The sequence below is a fragment of the Drosophila hydei genome, unplaced genomic scaffold (genome assembly GCF_003285905.1).
Source record: "Drosophila hydei strain 15085-1641.00,03,60 unplaced genomic scaffold, DhydRS2 tig00000060-arrow-pilon, whole genome shotgun sequence".
Classification (NCBI taxonomy): Eukaryota; Metazoa; Arthropoda; class Insecta; order Diptera; family Drosophilidae; genus Drosophila; species Drosophila hydei.
Window position 1 is genome coordinate 1,773,079 of NW_022045656.1, and position 24,057 is coordinate 1,797,135.

The window sequence follows — 24,057 nt, forward strand, 5'->3', positions numbered from 1 at the left end:
GTCTAAAACTTGATGAGCTGATGTATCGTTGTAAATTTAGAAAAGTTTTTTTTCTGTTTTATCTGCGCTCAATGTGTTATTAAATAACTGTGAAAATTATTTTATATAAATACATTTTTATTTCAAGATCGAAAACTTAAGAATAGCAATACGGATAAATGGGCGAAACGGGTTTCGGTCTAATTAGTCAGTTTATTGTTTTCTCAATCAGTAAGTTAATAGTTAATCGGAAGACCAATTCGGTCAATCAATTCTTCAATCAACTGCTCAGTTAATTAATCATCCAGCAATCAAGCAATAAGTCAATGAGTTTGATGGTCCATCAATTGGAACTCAGGAACTTGTGCAGTCAATCAATCAGAGCAACAATCAATGAATCAGTCAACTAATCATTCAATCAGTCAGTCAATCAGTCAGTTCCAACTTGTGTTCTAATTAAAAATTATTCAAATATTAGTTTCACTAATAGGTATGCATAACGCGTCATTCCATAACAAAGCTGCACTTGTTAAACGGAACAACAAGGTATTTCACGTTTATCTTGAAGACTTGACAGATGGATGTAAGATAGTTGATTGACAGTTTGAAAACGTTCATAGTTTAACAAATAATTGAGAAAATATTGAAAATTATGTTAACTTGATTTGTAAAAGTTATGACAGCTTTTTGGTCAAGTGAAGTTACTTCTTGGGTTCAGGAATGACTTGAGTTGAGATGGGCTGAGATGAGATGCTCCATTGTCATGGAAATGAAAGCAACAACAATGATAACAAGTACTTAACATTGTTGCTGAATGTCGTTGTCGAATGTTATTGTTAGTGAAAGGCTGCCAAAGAAAATGTTAAATACAAAATGTGATGGCATTTCCGGCAAGACGTGTCAATAAACAAAGTAGCTTCAATCGAGAGAGGGAGCGAGGGAGAGAGATACTTAAGATGTTTTTTTAGCTGTATTTTATGTTTGTATATGTGGGATTAGAGCCCGTTTAACTGGATGGGAAGTTGTAAATTGTAATTGATTTTGTACTTACGAATCTGTGAAATGTCTGTCACTGAGACTGTTCCTTCCGCAGCTAGGTGTATGGCTTTGTTGTGTGCACACTGTGACATTATTACGTAATCTTCTACTGTACATAATGCACCTGAAATCACCACCTGAATGAGGCAGAGGGCGAGAAAGAGTAAGAGAGAGAGAGAGAGATGGCATTAGAAAGTGTTTGCTTTATCAGAGGCGTTCTTATCGCACATATCTTGCGTATCTTTAACAGCCAATCAATAATTGTATCTAAAACAGATACAACAACCTAAATTGCATACCAGTGTTTACACCTTGTCAAAATGCGACTCACACACACACACACACGCACACACTCAATCACACTCCCACACACAGCTATGCCTTTTTTATGACTTCCTCTTCGGTGCCCTCCCTCTCTGGGGCGTAGCTCAGTAGTCGCCTGCTTGGCCATTTATCATGTTTGATTTGTTGTCTCTTTTGCTATTTTATAACATTCATTCATAATCGCGTTTTTGATTTGATGAATTTATTGTTTTTTCTTTGTGTTACACACAGCGTGGCGGCGCCTATTGCTTTGATTATTGTGCCAGGTCAGGTTGTAAATTAGACGGGAAAACTGGATCGGTTTATATTATGTTAAGCCTCCTCAACTGTCAGCCGCAGACATGTTTTATGGTTCATCTATAACCACTTGTAAAGTGTTACGAAAATATATTGATAGCCAGCTTTATTTATTTATTATTTGAATCGCAGCATGTCTACATAACAGATGGAATTAGAATGGATAAAGGCTAAGTAACTAGCTTTGATTTTTGTGTAGCTTTTCACAATTATCGTAAAGCATTTTTAAACTGTGCACAATTTGAGTTTCTTTTCGTATAGAAAATAAAGTAATTCCTGATTCTACTGCTTTTCTTGGCGTTTCTTAAATCGATAAAATCTTTTTTTATAAATTTATGAACACCTTCTTCCACCAAGCGCCCACCAGACTTTAAATGGATATTGTCATTATTTTCAGCAATAATACCTGCCTTTCTCGGCTTTTCGGCTTCTCTAGTTTGTTTAAAAGCAAGCTTTCCAATTAGTTTAGTTTAATTATAAATAAATTATAAGTTAATTTATGAATTCGATTCCCAAATCGATAGCATTATCAACTGGAACTCCCTATCCCTTCAAGCATTTTTGCACCATTCAGTTGAATTAATTGTTTAGCGCCACAAGAAAACCCTCCAAACAGTGGAGACCACCCAAAACGAACGCAACTTGGAGCCTTCCAAGCACATGTTAACCACTCCAGAGAGTACTTGACTTCAGTGAAGGCCTCTCGAGTTTGGAAATGGCTTCGCTTACAGCCTCATTCACAAGTAGCTTCCACAAATTAGCCAAGTTACAAATAATCGAAAACTATTTGCCTCTCGCTTCTGGTTTCTTCGGGCTCCACTAGCCCAAAGACAACAAGAAATATAACTGAAACTGAAAACGAAACCTATCGAAATCTTATCACACACTTTGTAATGGTTTGGTTTGGTTTGGGGAGGTGAGGGAGAATGGAGGTGGCGTTGGGGGAGAGGCATCATATCGCCAGAAAATTTATGCTTCGTATAACCTCGTTTCATACTTCACTTTATAGTTTGTTCCCAAGCATAGTTAACGCTACTTCAACGTGGTTCAAGATACGAGATGGGCCGAGTGGTCGGGGAGGGTGTGGGCAGAGGCGGCTGGTTGGTAAAACGCATTATTTTGTAATTATCGACAGAGTTCTAATAAATAAATCGAATGTGCGACGTGCACAAAAAAATACAACAACAAAACAGTCAAGAAGAAACGTCGCAAAGTTTTGACTGAGCTATAATATTTTTCCCCTTACTCTGCCTCTTCTTTTTTTCCTTACTAGGTTGATGAAATTATGAATGAAGATAAGGTATGCCACAAGACTTGAATGGGTGTGTGTCTCTCTGTGTGTGTGTGTATGTGTTGTTATGTGTTTGCTGGTAAAGCAAGAGTTTGAGCTTGCTGTTGCTTAAGTTATTTGCTTGAAGTGCTACCAATAGCAAATTAGGTGAATACCCTTTAAAAGAAGAGATTTTATCCATTATATAAAAATTTAATGTGTTACCCTTCAGTCAAAGAATGGTAGCCACTACAAATGGGATGATGATATGATGATGATTTAATTTAGCTGTTTAACCTAATTAAGAGTTAGTTGAACAACATCGATGATAGGTACAGAGTCTGAGCAAATGGATTTTCATTGGAATGTCTTTCTTGGAGACTAACTTTACAAGAAATAGTTCAACGCTGCCTTTTTGCTTTGGCATTGCCGACTGTATCGAATGTCGATTTTCATGCAACATTTTTCAGATTTTAGACCAAAAAGTCAAAGAAACTGAGCAGCACTTGGGTGTGGAATATACAGAAATTTGTGCAGAAATAAACTGCGCTTACAAGAAAAACTCTTAATAGAAAATAATAAATACTTCAAAGTAATCAAATAAAATACTGATTTAATTAAATTTACGACGATTTGACAGAAACTCTATAATTCAATTTATTTCTTTAAATCAAATTTCAAACTTTGAATTGAGCTTGATTGATGTTTGTATTTAGTTATTTTATTTTATTATTTTATTTTTTATTTTACTTAAATAATATTTTTGGCTCAGACTAATTTTTTAAAGGTATATTAATTAATAAATTTATATTTGATATTTGAAATTCAGTTTCCGTTCAATTTAAAATAAGCATATTTATTAAAAACTATTTTAGAAATGCCTTTATAGGTATTCCCTAAGTCTGCTGGTCATATATACTTACAATAAAAAAGAGCAGTCTTTTTAACTGATTCGACATTCATTCGGCGATTAATGTACATAATTTTAACCCATTTACTGCCAGCTGAGCAGCAAACTAATATTTCGTCCTGCTCGCCTTATTCTCCGCGTCAACTTTTAACAATCAGCCAGCGCCGTTAGATAACGCTGACATTGAGGTTGTACTTGAAGCTGGGGGCACGGCAAAGTGGGCGTCATTAATTGATAAATCCAATTTTTGTTGCCAGGAATTTCAAATTGAACGCGTTCGATCGCTTGTTTCTATTTTGCCAATTGTTGGGTGTTGTTAATAAACAAAAGTAATAACAATTTGAGGCGGAACAATGCACACACATTCATACACAGCTCTCACTGGCACTGACATTGGGCGCGGGTGGGTGGGCGCGAGAGGCGCTTCCGTTTCCGCTTTGGCAAACAATTCGCAGCGGCTGTCACGTATTAATTTGTTTTTCTTTTATTTTGTTTTGTTTTGTTTTTACATTGATGAACTATTTATAGCTGTTGGCGTTGCCACCCAATTCGCAAGTGTTGCGCGCGTAACGGTAAATTTGCGAATTCGAATACGAAATACGAACAGACACTAGCGACTGTGACGGAGAATGATAAAGAGTGAGAGAGAGAGAACGCGAGAGAGACAGAGCGTGAGCGCGTGCGAGAGAGAGGTCCGCAGTTGAGTTGGCAGCGACGTTGAACGTCTTTGCAGGGCGATTGAATTATCGAGACTAACCGAAACGAAACGTGCGACATTTTCTTGTTGCTGTTGTTGTTGTTGGATACGGATACGGCCAACATAGCAGCAGAGCCAGCAGCACCGACAGAATTGGTGGCAGCCAGCTGCATAACAGACATGTTGCATGTTGCACGCCGCATAGCCAATGAGAGCTGGATTTGAAGTGAAGCTATACACATATACTAATTTAATATGTATTATTTTGAATTTTACTTTTATTATTTTAATATTTTTATATATTTTACTATTTGTGTTCATTGTAATATTATTATTATTAGTAATATTAATAATTTGTCATGCATTTATATTTGAACTCGTATTTTCTAGACTGTCACAGAATTATTCTTGTATAAATAATAGAAACAAGATACACAATAAGCAAATATTTGATTGAAATAAAAAACCACTATTAAATACCTAACCTAACCTATTCTTATCACATAGGAAAAATTACAAACAATGATAGATTGCATGTTTAATGCTTTATTGATTTATTTGGTTAAGGTTTAATTCAATTCAAATCTTATCTAATCCCACATAAAATGTTATCAAAATGTTACAAGTCGCAACACCTAACTAAAATACCCAATGCGGCAGAGCATAGAATAAAATTTAACATTTGGTTGTAGCATGCGAGAAAATGAGCTAACAGCAATACTTTACAGCAACAGCAACAGCATATGTTAAGTTAACAGATTGGATAGTATCGAACATGTTGTATGACCTGTTAAATGAAGCAGTATTTGCTGCTGTTGTTGTGGTTTGATTGAATATGCTCATGCGCTGTTAAGCTAAATGTTAATGTAATGCAAAGGAGAAGTGAAATTGCGCTACGAAGCTCGAAATGTTATTTTATGTCAATACAAATTCAACAGGAAACAACAGTCTGTTTTGTTTGATTTGACTGCACATTTTTGAGCACATCTATTAAGCCTCACCTGAAAATTGATTATAATTTGTGCGTTAATATATTTATGTAGATTTGAGACCATCAAGCATTTTTAAAGTGAAGAAAGACAGGTCTATAAGAAAGGTCTGTATGAAATTATCTTAATAGTTTTAAATTTTACACTTCACAAAACAGGAAAATCATCTAAAATAGTTTGGCAATAATTCTAGAATGCTCTATTTTATAAGCATGGAGCAGCAGAGATATTTCGAAGTTCGAGCATTATAGTCCTTAATCTATTTGTGCCTGCCACTAAAATCCATTAACGGATTTCGTGCCACATTCCAAATGGAAACACAATAAACTGTCCGATGGACACGCGTTTCTCATTAATGAAAATTGCAATAGTTCCGGATGGTACATAAAACTGGCGAAACGCCCACGCAATAAAAACAGGGAGCAACCCCTAACTATGGGTGTGTATGTGTGTGTGTGTAACAGTTTAAAGCGATTAGGGTCAGAACAAAGGAGGACCCGCATGCAGGAACTTCCGCTATGTTTGCTTAATGTGTTTTGTCTCTTGTGTCCTGTGTGGGTGGCAACACTCACGACTCAGGAAGTTGCCGAATACATTTGATTGAGCGCTGATTGACAGTGGCTGAGCAGCTCGCTAAAGATTCCGGCTACTGCGAACAACGGCGAATCCTTGTGCAAAATTCATCGACATGGACAGGCGTCCATCTTCATTGTTCAGCGCTCAAAGGCGATTTCTGCTACAGACCCTCCCTAGAGCTTGTATTGTAAGCCAAAGCCTGCCCCTCTGCTGCCACTCGCCCCATTCGCCTCGTCCTTGTAATCCTCGATAATGGTCTATTGTCAGAGCAACTGCTGCTTGACGCCTGACGCTGATGACAAACGCCGATGTGACAACAGCTACTTGCTTCTTGGTTGTTGCTTCTTATTTCAATGATTAGTTATATTCCCTGTCCTGCCTTGCCTGCCCTGCCTGCTTTCCTCTTGCGGGCTGATTGGCAGACACTCGATATTGGATTCACTGCAGGGAGGCCGCAATTAAGCGTATTAGCAGTGGATAAAATATATTTTATAGACTATATTAACAAATCTTTAGCTAGACATATATATCAAAGTATCATTTACCGTTAAGGTATACAAAGACTGCATGAAATAAGACTATTCAAGCCATGACCTTGCTCAACAAAAAAAGTAATAGGAATTGATGTGAGCTATTCCATAAATATTTTGTTTTTTTTTTATATTTTTTAGTTAATCCTAAGAGCTTGTCTAAAGTAACAAATTTATGTTCTATATGTTCTTACATTCATGCATATATGTCTATATAGAGACTCCTTTGTATGACTTCAAGCATTGTCTGTCAATATCTGCAGATCTATTCGAATAGCAAGTAGTTATTAAAAAAAAATATAATAAGTCAAAATTAAAACAAGTAAGAAAGCTTTAGACGGGGTGCCCGACTAGGAGATACCCTGATCCCAGTCTTATTTGCGTTTATTAATATTTTCCGTAGTTTGTATCGAGTATTCAAAACAAAAATAAATAAAAAACCACATTACGAAACCAGGATTCGAACACGGATTGTTTGCGCAACGTGCAACATGCTTCATAATTAAAAAAAATAAAACAATAAAAGTATTCCATCTCCACCGGTTTTGAACCCTGGGACTACCTGCATACGAGCGTCGCCTCTAACAACGCAGCCATTGCACCTCTTGCAAGTAGAGTTGCAAATTTGAAGTTGAGTAGCAACTGATAATTCAAGCAGTGTTCAATCGCAATTTCGATTCTTCGAATAGAAAAGAATACACGCATTTGAATGTATGTGTGCAAACGCATAGGAAAAATGCGTGCGCGTGGCGCTGCTGACATGTGCTTTTCAAATTGGCAAAACGTTTTGATTAATAACTTCTGTTCTACTTAATGGACTTAAATGAAATTTTCAGCATATGATCTACATATCCTATTGGCTTGGTTGCGACGCCGTCACATAATGGACCTATTTCATACAGAATTAAAATTTTATGAATTTGGGGAAATTTGGAGCCGGTTTCCAAAATCCAACAAAAATAAAAATTGCATAAAATATACATAAAACTAAATACAAAATTTGCTCTTAAGACGTCCGAGATATAATTTAATAACTGTATTTCAATCATGCTTTTATTCGATAACAATTAAATGAGAATACTTATCGAATATTTGAAACAAACTCGATATGCGTGTGCTATACACGGATCTACAAAAAATGGTCAAGTCTCTAGCTCTTATAGATGCTGATGCCACGCCTCCTTCTGCCTGTTACAAACATTTGCACAAAACCATTATACCCTGATTTCCCATTTTCAATGGGATCAAGCTATAATAAAGAAATCCAATTTTCAATATAGAATATATTACAAAAAAGTAAAAGCTTACAAGTCTGAAGTTATAAAAAATATATATTCGAAGGCTAGAGCTGATGATTGATTTGATTGTATGATTGCGATACTGGTTGCTTAGATTTTTGGAACTGTTATCGATCACAAATACGCCAATCGATAGGCAAATGTAAATGCCTTATCGCGAAATCAAGTAATCAATCACTTTACACTGAATACTTGGCTTTTTTTCTTGGTCTTTGTGCACCCCCGCGAATATCAAAGCTTTATTTTTATCAGATTTTGTTACTGACCGAATCGAGTCAGAAAGTCAAGCTACATGGCGCCTAGGCATGAGTAATACACAATCTTGATAGTGCATGGAATTCTAATTAATTTCCCAATCACTGCCATTATTTTCACTGTATCTATGTCAAAGTACGGCCATAACTGATTTGGTTAATCCATCACAGAGCTGACTCATGGCAAAGGCTATTTAATTCTGTAGCCTTCCCTTGTGGGGGTTCATAGATAATATCTTAGTAGGCTCACTAAGAACTGTTGCCAGGTGACTAATTTGGCTCAATTACTTGCAAAATCGCGGTGCCCTCCCTACACCACATACTCTCTTATCGTTGACACTGTGTCGTCACAAGAATGTGAGTTACGACAGCCAGAAGATTAGATTGTTGCAAATATAACTGAACTGAAATTATATTGAGAACTTTCTGTACAAAGCCTTTTTGATTTTGCATTCCAACGTTGCCAAGTGAATGTCGAGTGCTTATTTCTGTTTTTGTGATAGAGAATAGAATTGAGGCTCCCTTTCAAGTGATGCCATGTGCCATCGACGCAATGCCATGAGTTCCCAAAACAATATTAATCATGTGATTGTTATGCGGATCGAAACACGCCCTCTTCAATGTGCTGAACACATTCTTGTGGGGGATTTCATAAAAAAGAAAACCCAGTGAAACTCGTGACTAGGTAGCTAGAAAATTGTTTAAAATCACGTTTTATCACTGATAGTTGGTCTAAAGCTCAACTACTTGCCTAGTTGTCGCCAGTGGCCCTTTTTCCTTCTAACTGTAGTGTAGTAAATTCGTCAGTCTTATCAAGAAATGCTCAGACTATGTCAAGTTTATTGTTAAGAGCTAGAAAATGTTCATAAAAATGTAATTTTAGTTTTAATTTTTGCCTTTTCTTCATTCACGAGTGCTAATAACGCAGTCTACTCGCATACTCTACAACACGATGACTGGACAAACATTCTCGAGTGCAGGCAGTCGTATAAACAAACTTAACTGAAGGGTCGTCCGCTTTTTTATTCCAGGAATATTAAGCCCAAGAGCTCCCTGACTAGTGGCCCACACAGACAAGTGCGGCTACAAAGGGCTTAAAAAAGTCTGCATTGCTCCGAAAAGTTCGTCTCAAAATATTGCAAATACTTTGGTGCTATTCAATTCTTCTAATATATTTCGTCACTTATTTATTATATATGTTTATTGACTGAATATAAATTCAAATAAAATGATGTGCTTAACAGACATTCCACTCTGAAGTGGTCTGTATGACACAGTGGCCAGATAGGCAATGCTTTCTTAAAGCATCATATATATCATATATATATATATATATATATATATAAATATATATACATTCATACACATCTTCAACTTGAAGTAGTTGGCAATGCTGACCTACCGCAGCCCTGTTTCCTCATAAACATTCAGTATCAAGGCAAGATACAGCAGTTGACAACGCTGCACTTCTTCAGCAAATTCCACTCACAGCTATCTCTAACTACTAAAGCAATATACACTAAATGTCAACGCTGCCCTTTTTACAGTCTTTCACGAACTGACTTAACTTACAATAACTTATTCAATCAACTATATTAGTTGTCTGTGCTTTTATTCTACAAGTCAGCTACTTCCCAAAGACAATAAGAAGACGGTAAGTATCTGTAGATGTGCCCTGTTTCTATTCCAACAGCTTTTGGTACACTTAGCTGCATCGCGGCTATATAAGAAATCTCTCTGAGATAACATCAAGTTTCTTTATATTTCGCTATGCCAGAGCTCAATTTTGGTTGAGTGAAAGCTAAGCAAATGTTGTGCAGTGAAAGGGTTAGTTAAAAATATTATTTAAAATTTACTATATATAACAATTTGATTAATTTGTTGGCAAAGCAATAACTGAGATGTATTGCTCGGCAGTGCAATCATCAAACTAATGGGTAATGTGGGTGGCCAGTTTACCGTTTGTTCATTTTCATTTAATGGTTTGGCCAAAATAAAAAAAAGGAAAAAGCAACAAAAATAATGATAAAGCGGCATTTAAAAGCGCAGCTTATTGCCTGACTAATTGCTCTCTCTTTCTCTCTCACTCTCGCTATCTGTCTCTCCCTCTCTCTCTCATTCATGCAGCTTACAATTACAACAACAACAAAAGCAACAACCGCTGCGGCTGCCGTTTTGTATGGCCAAACCCACGAAAATTGTTAGCGGTTTTTTTAGGCAGTTTTGGCCTTTTGACTCGAAACTTGCTCCGTCGTTTAATAAAGTTAACAATTTAATTTGCGATTTGGCTTTCAATACTCTTACATTGAGTAAACTTGAGTAAACATGGCTGGAAGGCTATGTAAGCTAGTTAAATTAAGGCAAGCCTCCCTAGTTCGACAATTCAATATTAAAATTTTAGCTATAAAAGACTTCACTACAAAAACTTTTTCCATGAAAGTAAAGCTTTAATGTTAACGAAGGGCATTTAGAGGTCGGCTTGCCATTGCTAGCTACTCTGTCTCTATTTGATCTCTGTTGGCAGTGAGTTGGCAACTCCGCCTTTTGGCCACTTGAACTTCGTGCCCAACGGCTGACAGCGATTGGCTTTCGCAATGGAATTTCGTTTCGATAATCTCCGGAACTGAAAGCGTGGCGTCTCGTGGCGCTGATCAATATATATGACTGATTACTTTATATGGCTACAAGCATTTTAGATTTAGCAAAAACTTGTGACGAATTGCTTGGATCTTGGACCTTCTGGTTTCATGGCCAACCAAAAGAGCTGAAAAAAAACGATTATCGTCATTGTGAAATAGCAAAGTCAAGTTGGATTTTGGCTTCTGTAGTGCGGTAGCACATTGCGATATCTATTTTGATTTAAAATGGACTTGTCCAAAATGAAGATAATCCATAATTAATGAACCGAATAATTATTTAATAAATACCAAATATAACAATATAAATAACAAAACCAAAAAAAAAGTGATCTGATTTATCTGAATAAACTGTTATCTAAATCGAAATACTCCTTAGAACATTATATCAACAAAATGTGACTATAAATCCGATAGAGCTTTCATATTTGACAAACTTAAATTCATATCAATTAGGTATACAATTATTAGGAATTTTGTTATGCTGTTATAATAGCTATAATACTTTGTGGGCTTATTGTCAATGTATAAATAATTCAGATATCAGTCGAACTTCAACACATGCCAACACTTTTTCGGTATTCGCACATAAGAGATTCTTAAATAATCTTTTTAGTGCTGATTTAGTGACAAGTTGGCAGCTTTTCTAGTTATTCTAAATTAAAGTGCTTTGATATTGTCTCTCTTTCTGAGCTTTAGGGCATTGATCTAAACAAGTTGTCAACATTGTTTCTGCTCTCGATTCATTTGGCTTACTTAATCTACTTGTCAAACAATCAAACCAAATTCTTAGAGTTCTAACGGATTGGACAGTGAGTACTTCTTAGCATTGCCACTTAGTTTTATTGTCAAATTTGTATATGAACTTTGAATTTCCATAAGGAATTCAGTTGTTCGATTACAAAGTCTTGGTAATAATCGTATCAATAAAAATGTGATTTATGTATTGTACATTTTTATAACGGAAACCTAAAGCTTAAAGTTAATTCTTTGCATCTATAAAACAAACCTACAACCAAGGAAATCGTATCATAAATACATTTACGTGGTACTTTAACAGTTTTTATAGCTTAGTGTTTACCTGTCTTGTCAACAAATTCGAGCCGAGGCTCCTGCTATCACTCATTCGATCACAGTCGTTAGCTGTATTGAATCTTATTCACATCGGACTACATATGGTATACAGAAAGAATAATTTGATAGACTCGCGTAAGATATCTGGACCAAGTCTACATTCTTCTGACATGTCTTTAAACTTGTAAAAAAGGTTTGACTATATCTTGATTTTGGTTGGTTGCGGTATTCCTCAAATGAGATATTCAGCGTTCAGATGTTAAATATGCTGATATTTATCAACTCAACTGCGTCAACTGGCCAAATACTTATTTATAATAGTTTAATGAAGACCTGCTCGCAACGATTTATACATAGCGCGCAGATTTATGGCCTGGGTGGCGGCCTAATTGAAATCATAAAGATTGTGTGCGAACAAATCAAAACAAATCGTAAATAAATCTGAGAAGTTTATATATATATATATATATATTTATATATATATATATATATATATATATATAAATATATATATATATATAAATATATATATATATATATATGTATATACTTATATAGTATCTCGTATGCTTCATATTTATTGTAAAACGAGTTAAAAATACAATTTGGCCATTGGCTTTCGACAATTTGGCCGACTACTATCGGCCACGTTTGATGCGGCACCAGCGCCACTGACGCCTGCATTGAACTTTGGCTATGCGTCGTATATTTACCACCAGCCCTGGTGGACAGCTCCACTTATCGTTGTTCGCATTGGCATCCGCTATGAAAGGCCCGGTTCTTGAGTTTCTGGATTGAGCTAATGAGCATTAATTGATTTCGAATTCCGTGTCCCGAACACATGGCACACGATTTATGAGTCCGCAAATTAAATATGATATATTCTGTACAGGATCTTGCGGTTTCCTGGCCACGTGCTCAGATTCCTCTTGTTTTGGCTTAGCTTTACTTTGCTATATTATTGCCTGCCTTTAACCACCAACTTTGGCCAACCAAAAACCGCAAAGTCAACAAAATAAGTCCCGCAACAAGATACACAAATGTAAATTTGCATCTGTTATTTCTATGCATGTTTTTGTGAGCATTTGAACGTGTGGCCGGCGGGCAATTCATGTTTAACAAGTAATAAAAGTGATTAAAGCAAATCTAAACGCTTGTTTCTACGTCGACATCAGCATCGGCATCGGCTTCTGCATCCATTTGTTAATGAAAATTTGTGGGGCCCATGCAATATGCAAATATGTGTGTGTTGCAAACAGCTCAACGTAAAAAGTAATCAATAAAACGGAAGCCCAAAACATGCGAAGGGCTTTGACTTCGTTGTTTAAGTAATTACATAATGGTCAAAAATTGAACGATCTCCACGGAAATCCTTCCCATGCACTGTGGCGCAAGGTAAAAGATTTAGGGAAATAAAATATTGTTGTTCTCAAAGTGTTCTGCTTTTATACTGTTACTGTTATTCTGTTATTCTGTTATACTGTTATACTGTTATACTGTTATACTGTTATACTGTCATACTGTTTTACTGTTATACTGTTATACTGTTATACTGTTATACTGTTTTACTGTTATACTGTTATACTGTTATACTGTTATACTGTTATACTGTTATACTGTTATACTGTTATACTGTTATACTGTTATACTGTTATACTGTTATACTGTTATACTGTTATACTGTTATACTGTTATACTGTTATACTGTTATACTGTTATACTGTATACTGTTATACTGTTATACTGTTATACTGTTATACTGTTATACTGTTATATGTTATACTGTTATACTGTTATACTGTTATACTGTTATACTGTTATACTGTTATACTGTTATACTGTTATACTGTTATACTGTTATACTGTTATACTGTTATACTGTTATTACTGTTATTACTGTTATACTGTTATACTGTTATACTGTTACTGTTATACTGTTATACTGTTATACTGTTATACTGTTATACTGTTATACTGTTATACTGTTAACTGTTATACTGTTATACTGTTATACTGTTTATACTGTTATACTGTTATACTGTTATACTGTTATACTGTTATACTGTTATACTGTTATACTGTTATACTGTTATACTGTTATACTGTTACTACTGTTATACTGTTATACTGTTATACTGTTATACTGTTATACTGTTATACTGTTATACTGTTATACTGTTATACTGTTATACTGTTATACTGTTATACTGTTATACTGTTATACTGTTATACTGTTATACTGTTATACTGTTATACTGTTATACTGTTATACTGTTATACTGTTATACTGTATACTGTTATACTGTTTATACTGTTATACTGTTTATACTGTTATACTGTTATACTGTTATACTGTTATACTGTTATACTGTTATACTGTTATACTGTTATACTGTTATACTGTTATACTGTTATACTGTTATACTGTTATACTGTTATACTGTTATACTGTTATACTGTTATACTGTTATACTGTTATACTGTTATACTGTTATACTGTTATACTGTTATACTGTTATACTGTTATACTGTTATACTGTTATACTGTTATACTGTTATACTGTTATACTGTTATACTGTTATACTGTTATACTGTTATACTGTTATACTGTTATACTGTTATACTGTTATACTGTTATACTGTTATACTGTTATACTGTTATACTGTTATACTGTTATAATGTTATACTGTTATACTGTTATACTGTTATACTGTTATACTGTTATACTGTTATACTGTTATACTGTTATACTGTTATACTGTTATACTGTTATACTGTTATACTGTTATACTGTTATACTGTTATACTGTTATACTGTTATACTGTTATACTGTTATACTGTTATACTGTTATACTGTTATACTGTTATACTGTTATACTGTTATACTGTTATACTGTTATACTGTTATACTGTTATACTGTTATACTGTTATACTGTTATACTGTTATACTGTTATACTGTTATACTGTTATACTGTTAAGATGTCAGTTTTGCTTCATAAGTCTGTCAGCTCTTATATATCTTATGCTGAAGATATTTTACTTGTTATAATTAATAGTGCAATTTTTCTCAAGCAGAATTAGACGGACAGTTACAATAAAAAATATACGGAAAGCAGTTATATTTGAGGCATTGCCATAAATAATTTAAATATATTATCAAGTAGAAAAGCCATATTTTCTAGAATTCGCTTAAAACTAACCAGATTTTAAATGAATAATATAAATATTTAAATTTATCTTAATATATTTTACGAAGTCTTCCATTGTATTCTTTACCGTTCACTCAATTTTCGATGGGGCTATTCGTAATGCCATTAGCTATAACACTACCCAACCTGTACTTCAATACCATGCCTGTTCATTTGTTGTTACTCCCCATGCAACCCTTGTTCTGCCCATCTCTTCCTCTTTCATGTTGCATGTGGCATGTTTCTCATTCCTCTCTATATTTTTTTTGGCCTTTTGGCATTTCCATTTGCCATTTTCTAGCGGAAATGTGCGCCAAAATGTTTGCGTGTCCGCGAGTTATGGGTGTGTGTACGAGCATTTATATATATATATATATATATATATATATATATATAGAAATATATAGAAATATATCTTATATATATATATACTCATATATATATATATATATATATATGTATGTCTGTGTGTGTGTTTATACGTGTAGATACAAATATTTGAAATTTAAGAAAGAAGGAAAATACATCATAAAAGGGCCGTAGCAAGGGTTTTGGGTTGCGAACCCCGCCCGCGTGCAAATGGCGCCGGCAAATGCGTTCATTGAACTGCCGAGAAATGCAATAAAATCAACAAACGTCTGAAAAGAAAAATAAATATATATGTGGAAAAAGAATGTGCTGCTGGCGACGATGAGGAAGAGCCGTAGGCAAGGCGGCACGATCCGACCCAAGGCAAATAATCTAGCACAGATTTATAAAGCCCAGCGGGCAGGAAGGCAGCAGAAGTCTAAATCTATGTCTCCATGCGCCAAAGCGGAAACGGAAAGACGCGCAACTTGGGACTTGTGGCATACACAAATAAAAAGAGAAGAAATCGACGCGACACAGGATACATGAGCTAAGACCGCAGCAAGGAAGCAAGGAAGCTGTCAAAAGGCTGGCAACCCTGTGGCTTTTATGTTTCATATTTGTTGTTACCCTGCCAAAAAACGGAAACGAATTAAGTTGCCTTATGCGACAGAATGGGGCTTCAGGACGACGAACTGAAATCGATATGCAGATGCACACTCACGCTTAAGATACAGATACAGATGCATACATATGAGATACAGATACATACACCATACCAAAATATATATATGCATGCATTCAGTTCTGCCACAAGCTTATGCCTACATCAAATAATGGGGTCTCTCTCTGTTTAATGTGGCGAAAATGTAATACTTAACAAGCGCTAAAAGGTATAGGCTTTGTGTGTTTATTGTTCAACATTATTCACAACTCGATGGACAGCAGCAACGGCAGTCATTACATAAACAAACACAACATGGCGTATTATTAATATTTCCTTATGCTTGTCCCATAACTCACGAGGAAATTGATCAACAAAACGACCGTAATAACCATTATATTCACTATAAACGTGGCCAAAAGCAAAAAATAGTACTTCAATTTGAGCGATGTGGCATTAACGAGACTTTTATAAAAGGCTAACAAATGGACGTGTCTTTGGCGAACTGCTGCAATTTTATATATAATTATAGTACAGGCATATCAATCAGTTTTTCCTTTTTTTGTCAAGGCATTATGACCAGAGTAATTCAGAAAATAGCTTCACTGTAAGCTCGCCGTGTTCTCTGCCCTAAAAGTATGCAACTAAATAATTTCTCAATGAATGATTTCTAATTTTTATTATAAATTTGTGACAAAAATATTGAGCTAAAAGACTAAAATATATATAATTGAAAACTCAACAAGAAAAAGGCTTACGTTTTTTAATGTTATTGTGGGATTGTATTTGCATTATAAATAATCCTGTCAAGTAAGGTTTGCGATAGTAGCGGGGAGTAGGAAGGAGGAAGCTGAATTTTCAAATATAGTAGCAAAAACAGTTTTAATTCATATATTAGAAACTACAATGTCTTATATGTTGTGATAGAGATTTCATCTAATTCGACTCTTCCAAAATATTTGAATAAATATATAAAGCTTTCTAAATGTGGCTCACGTCATAATAATAATAATATGATAAGTTTTTGGAATGAGTTATTAAAAAATATAGTTACTTCTTAGTTATTTCTGAGTTACTTCGGAGAAAGTGAAATTTTTTGGATAGTAACATAAAAGATGACGTTAAACTAATTCGAAAGTTAAAAAATGTAGTTCTTATAGGCGCAGTATAAGTGGCTTCTAGTTAATCATGCGATTCTTATCCACATCACATCAGAATTTATTCACTCAGAGCCTTATTAATCGGACATAGACTTGCTTATATATTCAAGATATGTTATAGTTTCGACCTTCTTTACTGTGCCACAGGACGCAGCCGTTTTGGTAACAATATATGTTACTACAGTACGCAGTTGATATCATATATTTGTAGCTAATTTACTGCCAAATATAAATGTAGGCATTCGAGAAGTTTATCAGTTAAGTTCCCCTTTAATGCTATCCATATGCTAGAATACCCATAAATAATATTGAACGGCGCTAAGCAGCGATTCGCAGCTGTCATTTAACTAAATGCTTCGTTGATGTGGAAAGTGAGAGTGAGCGATTTTCTTGTCAATCAGTCAATCAGCTGATATCAGCGAACAAACACTGTTCACCCAGCTCCTAAAACGATCTTGTGAATCCTCTTTAAGTAGCCGACGCTGTTTGATTGTTTAACTGACTGTCAGAAGCAGCTGCCTCAGCTGAAGGCTAACTGCTATCTGTTATGTTCAGGAAGTGGCTGAACTTCGATGGATCTTCTATTTCGTCGCAGTTTCATTAGATAAGGCTTCGGACCCTAATGCAGAAATTATGCATATGCCTCAAAGACATTTCCAATTGGTAAAATCAAATAATATCTACAAAAATAAATTCCAGATATTTTTCGATATTTATTCTTAAAATGTTTTCAGATTAAGAATTGTGGATCGAAAAGGCAGAGAATAATTTTAATATCTTTTATTTCAAACATTAGTGGGAAATGTAAAATAAAATATTTAAAAAGTTTTTTTATAATTTAATACATGGTATAATAATCATGGGATAATGTATGTTATAGGCAGAAGGCGGAACTCATGACAGATTCAATATATTTTCTTGATCATGGCGATGAGCTGACGGGCTGACCTAGCCAGGGGCATATGTCCACTTGAGTATTTGAGTATATTTAGAGACTTGAAATTTGAAATGCACACTCGTGTATGTAATACGCGGTAAAGGGGTTTCAATTACGATAAATTATCGATCATTTCATTTAATGTTTTAAGGTAACTGGAATACCTAAATGTTTGAGGCTTCAGATTGACTCTGTAAGTTTGTGTAATTAATACAGAGAATTTGTTTATTTTGGATTTTGGATACCTCTCCCCATCCCTCGAAATTTGCAAAAAGATATTTCAAATACGAGAGGCTTGTGCGTCTAGATATTATGCCCTAAAAGGTAATTAAGAAATTCATCTAGAAGCCATGATTATGCCAAAATTGTGTAGTTATTAAGCCGTTAAACGCATTTTGCAACAGAAACTGGCAACACAAAACTTGCAACTGGGGTTAAGTTCTGCTTACTAACGGATCGATGGGTGGGACTAAAAGCAACTGCTGAAAACAAAAACTAAAAAAGGAAAAAATATGAAAAATGAAAAGAAAAACAAGTTGAGCGAATTGTGGCAAGAGGCACGCCCCTGGCTGGCAATTTGGTGTGCTTCGTTGCGCGTGAAAATTATGATTTTTGCTTTTGGGAAAATCTCATTAAGTTAAAGGCTGAAAAAGGATGACGATGGGCAATGCCTTATTCCAGCATGGACTATCGCTTAGGCCATAAATATGGGTTATATGCAAGTAATTTGCATGCAGCTGAGACGGCGATGTTGGCGGCATTTGAGTCAAATTGAAAAGCACATTGCCCGCCCGCGATAGCCTCAACCAGACAGCAACAACAACGACAACCACCGAAACAGAAACAGAAACAGAAACCGAAACAGAAGAAAACAATCCAGGCGGAGCAAAGGTATTTAAACGCATGTTACGTAGTATTTTAATTAAGCTCACATTTTTATAGACATTTCTTAATGGCACAACATAAATTTTGCGGTCTACCTAGAAATTGGCATCGAGCAGGGATCAAAACGTCGCACAGGGATTCTTGTGCCAAGGGTAACTGGAACTCGGAGAGTAGCATATAAAAAGCACGGCAGGCGGCAGGCGGCAGCGGCAGCGGCAGCGGCGTCGGCGTCTGTGCTCATAAATGGAAAGTGAATTTAATGCCGTGCATTAAACAAAGTTGTGAAACTGAAACGTTTTGTATTCAAGTTGAAGGAGGCGGCACACAAATCGAACAGTCACAGGCATCGTCACCGTCACCGTGACAACTTCATTGCGGCTCGGCTTTGGCTATCTCCCTCTATCTCGTTCTCTCGATTGTTGCATGAGGCAACTTTGTATAGCCGCCTTATCGATGCAGCGACTGATAAATGTTTGACACAGTGTGTGGCTTATTTGAGTTACAGTGCGTCCTCGTTCGCACCGCCGCACCAGCACCTGTTCCACAGCTCATGAACACACTCAGCGTGTCATTCACCCGGCAAACAGGCAATTGCAATTGAGCAGTAGTTGCACTCAGTGTGAGTGTGACTAGTGTATCTGTATCTGGTAAATACGTTTTATGACCAGCCATATGTACAAGCCGTTTAAGCTTTGCTTGTCCACACACACACGGATTGTATGTATTCGTTTTCGAAATAAAAAACTCACAAGCATTTTGTTTGAACAAGCAGTAAATGCTTCAGTTGCTTCCAGCCTGGCTAAGCATTATGAGTAAGAGGTAAACAAAGAGGCGCAAAGTTATGAAACGTTGCAAAAAATATTTTCAAGTCTGACTGCATTGCAAAATAGTCGAAATATTTAAACTCTTATAACATAAAAGTTGAGTACAAGGATGAGGAATGAATGTGCATAAATTCAGAATATTGCAAATAGCCCAATGAATATGGCTTATAATGAGTCTCAATCAATTTTCTTTGGGCTTAATATTTCATTAAGACAGAAGGAGTTCACAGCTTGTAAATATGGAATGCATTTCAAGTTAATTACAAGTTACAAATAAGCACAATTTTGTATAAAAAATGTTTCCTTTTGTTCCAACAATTATATCTCAGCAGACGTTGATTTATTGGAAACTATATTAATCAGTTGAGGAATGGATCTGCTCAAGTGGATATTCAATAGACAATAACTGTTCGCTTCTCGCCCAGTCATTGTAATATTCAAAAATGTATTTACATTCATTCATATTCACTGCACAAACCGTATTTAGCAATTAGCTCAGAAAAGTAAGATAATTGCATTTATATTTATGTAATGTGCACTTAAGTAATAATCTATTTACAGTCGGGCACAAACACTCGAAAGATATTTATTTTGAGTGTTTTTGGCCATTGTGCAAAAGTTCAGTTCAAAGTTGAGCTGCACATGTTGCATACCTCATGTGGCAGAGGCGATTCGGCGCTGTTGCCGTTTCGCTTCGATTCGAAATGGAATGATTTATTTGCATATGCAACATCGAAATGCACTCACAAGGGCCCCAAAATGAGACGACTTTTAAGTGGCCGGCAGTTGACTGTTGGATGAGTTATATATACACATGAGATTTATACGTGTATGTGTGTACATATATGTGTGGCTGACCCTTTCCGACTGCCCCAAAAACTGTCGCCAAGTGCTCCATTTCTCAGGCGAAGCACTTTGGTGTAAAGCTTATTAACGAAATTGTATTTTTTTGTTGTCTGTTTTTCTCGCCTCTTGCGCTGTTCTTTATTATCGAGTTTAATGGATTTTTAATGAGTCTTAAGCGCAGCTTTTGACGGCATTTTAAAAAAGTGCAGTTTCATTATCGCTTAATCCTGTTTATAAAAGCGCAGCAGCATTTTGTCATCGGCTTGAAATCGGTTTCCCCACACAGACCCTTCTCCTCCTCTGTTTTCGTCCCCCATTCTTGTCTCGCGAGGATCCCATCATTTCAATTCAAATTACACGTAAACTTTAATTTGTTCACTCATAATTGCAGTACTTAATTAAATGAATAATCCGGCTGTAAGCTCGTCATAAAAAGAGTTCACCACTAATATGGCATACAAGAGTATTCCTATGGAATGATAATTTACAAATTTGTGAATATTTATTGAGATAAAAGTGAAAAGCTATCGATAGTCGGTACAGAGAAAATCGATAGCTGATATCGAGTATTATTGAGTATTGCTGAAAATTAAAAAACAGCAGTTCCTCCTAGAGTAATCGATCAATAGAAATCATTTTTGGTTATGCAATCGATCATTTTAATATTATCAAAGTAAATATTGATAATTATCGAAAAGATAAATAGTAAGGATAATCGATCTACAAAAATGAGATCTTCATATTTTTTTCATTCAACTACTAATTGATCAATGTAGCTTTTTCATTATGCAATATTAAAATTTCGATCAACTATCGATAACTTCAAATACCGTCGATCGCTATCGATCACCTTGCGGTACCTGACCAATGGATTAGTTTGCTTACCAACTCTTACAACCGCAAGGACACTCAGTAAAACCGTAGCTATAGTACAAATTAGAACTATAAAATTTACTATAAGCCAGGGTCCCAAGCAGGTCGGGTTTTTCTGTAGTGTGACTTTAGTGATTAATGGAATTTTTCCATTCGACTTGTCTTGCTTACCGCCATTGCTCCAGCAATCAGCAATAGGTCACTGAATGCTATTATGTAATATATTACCGCGAACCAGAACACGCATAGCCGTGCGTCCATCTTATCAAAAAAGACAGTTATTTTTTTTGGCATCTCATCAATAGACACGTAATAGACGCCAAGGCTTCCTAGGTAAAAATCGACCAGGCCAAATAAGCAGCCGAACATCAAAGTCCCGAATTGCAACGATATGCAGCAGCAACATTTCATTAGCCGCATGCTGCACCAAGTTCTATATTCCCTTTACAATGTTTTTCAAATTATTTAAAATTTAGTTAGGCTGAACAATAGCAGCAATAAAAACCTATAAAACTTCTCAATTCTCACTTTTTAATTTTCTATTCTATTTATAATTAATGTCTGACAAGTTCCGCAGATAATTTTCAAAATTTTACTTTGTCAGACATTTCAAAGGACTGTTTTACGACGAATGTTTGACCATGCTTGGGTCTGCTTTTCTGTAGTATCTTTTATAGCTTCAGCTCATTCCCAATTGCAATTCTATGTATAATGGAGTTGTCAAGATGTATACAACTGAAAGTCATAAAGACTATACTTATATTTATGTTAATCGGATTAATCCTCCACAAAATGTATAACAACTATGTGAGTATATGTGACTAGTTATATATTAGGTATTTTGCTGTCCTGCAACAGCAAAGAGGATTATATGTTTGAAAGAACAGAAAAGCTTGGCATTCAGGGTATTTGCTAGTCGGATATTTTTAAATATTGTTATCTTTATTTTTTTATAGATTCAGCAAAGGACATACACTGTGTATAAGGCAGTTCTATGGTAATGCGCATTAAATTGAATTTCATATATACCAGTTGCTTGGGAACTTACCATGTGTGCATTCGGGCCTTCCATAGTCAGAAGTATCAAAGTTCGTTTTACTCACAGTACAAAGTTCAAAATATCGCATGTAGTGTAGGTAATCGAAAAAGATCTGTCAAACTGAAATTGCGCGAAAAGCCAACAAATCACATTTAAAAAGAAATGAATAATTCGTTTCGTATGTCAGCTAAGGTTTTTTCCTTATCAGCGTTAAACAATCAGTTCGAGGGCTTGCGACCCACCTCAGAAGTACTTTTCTCAAGTGTTAGCAGGCGCTTCAAATCCGGCCTGTGACAGTTGAGGACATCAAAATACATTCTTTGATCGATTATGGTCCCAATTATGCCTCGTCAAGACAGTAATATGTGTTCAAAGTCCGAAGCAGTTCGGTATGTTGTATAAGAATTGTCGGCAAGCGTCGCTGCTGCTGGTGGTGCAGCCCATTGAGTGAGCCCTGGACAAGGTCGTTGGCACTGTGGTATGTCGGCACAATACTATACTATTTGATAACAATTTTGGCACTGCAAATTGTGCGCGTGAGTGGTGGTTAGTATCTTTGAGTGCTTTTACAAGCCGCAACAATTGCTGTTGACTCTTTTCTTTTTGTTTTTCCTTTTTTTTGTATTTTTTTTCGGTGTGGGGCCGGGAATGTACCTCTGCTCTACAAGCAGCCACTTCATTTATCGGCAATGGAATTTTAATTGAGTTAGCATGTCGTGTAACTGACAGCAGCGGCGTCTGGGCGTGCAGTTGTGATTCAGATATTAACGCAATACCCTGGCATACTTGCTACAATAAGGGCGGTACCTAACGAACTGAACTGGTTCATTGCACCAGTAAATATATATACATAGATCTGTGAATCAGTTCCGTGCATAAAACAAAGATATACAGTTATATATTTATATATAATTGGATTCAGGCTACATTTCTATATTTCAAATTTGTACATTATTGCTGGGTATTTGGTAATCATTTTTAATCAATAAATTGACAACTATTAACGCACAAAATGTGAACAGTTTATCTGAAGAGCTAGTTCAAGAACCTACCGGCTCTATCATCAGTGTTCAGTTTCAGTGGGCGCACTAGTCGAAATAAAGATTAGATTCGCTTAAAGGTACAAATTTTTCGTGTATAAAGAAACAGATAATAAATATGTGCATAAGATATGTTGGGAAATGGGTAGGTCAATTGAACAAGTTCATCCCATAAATCATTAGTTGAACCAGCTCCATATATTGTTCGTTTGACTTACATTCTTGGCTGGTTGTTTTGCCCACAGGAAACAACGATCAATTTGGTAGGCTCAGCACTTCACTTATTTGGCAAATCCCCCCTTTTGAACAGGTTCCACTCATGAATCTTCGTCAGGTTTAGTTTCGAATACAGCAGTCAAATTTGTTTTGCATAAGC

At 35.6% G+C, this 24,057-nt stretch overlaps 2 protein-coding genes across 2 annotated transcripts in view; both read right to left on the minus strand.

Annotated features, from left to right (window-relative positions):
- LOC111592235 (integumentary mucin C.1) overlaps positions 1-24,057 on the minus strand; it is an 88,504-nt gene that overhangs the window by 26,688 nt on the left and 37,759 nt on the right. Inside the window, exon 3 of the mRNA XM_030226178.1 lies at positions 1,031-1,154. Within this exon, the coding sequence (XP_030082038.1) occupies positions 1,031-1,154 (124 nt within the window). The remainder of the gene's footprint in view (positions 1-1,030; positions 1,155-24,057) is intronic.
- Positions 20,836-22,174, minus strand: LOC111592194. The gene is made up of 3 exons (XM_023304260.2): positions 21,774-22,174; positions 21,615-21,717; positions 20,836-21,198 (listed from the first exon to the last, which is right to left on the minus strand). The coding sequence occupies exons 1-3, from the start codon at positions 22,020-22,022 to the stop codon at positions 21,128-21,130; spliced, it is 423 nt and encodes a 140-aa protein (XP_023160028.2). The 5' UTR covers positions 22,023-22,174; the 3' UTR covers positions 20,836-21,127.

Excerpts from the sequence above, each read along its gene's own strand:
- LOC111592194 (XM_023304260.2), bottom strand. The coding sequence starts at position 22,022 with ATGCGGCTAATGAAATGTTGCTGCTGCATATCGTTGCAATTCGGGACT. Across the intron at positions 21,718-21,773 it reads TGATTGCTGGAGCAATGGCG|AAAAACCCGACCTGCTTGGG; the intron begins GTAAGCAAGACA and ends GTCACACTACAG. Across the intron at positions 21,199-21,614 it reads CCTTGCGGTTGTAAGAGTTG|GAATACTCTTGTATGCCATA; the intron begins GTAAGCAAACTA and ends ATCATTCCATAG.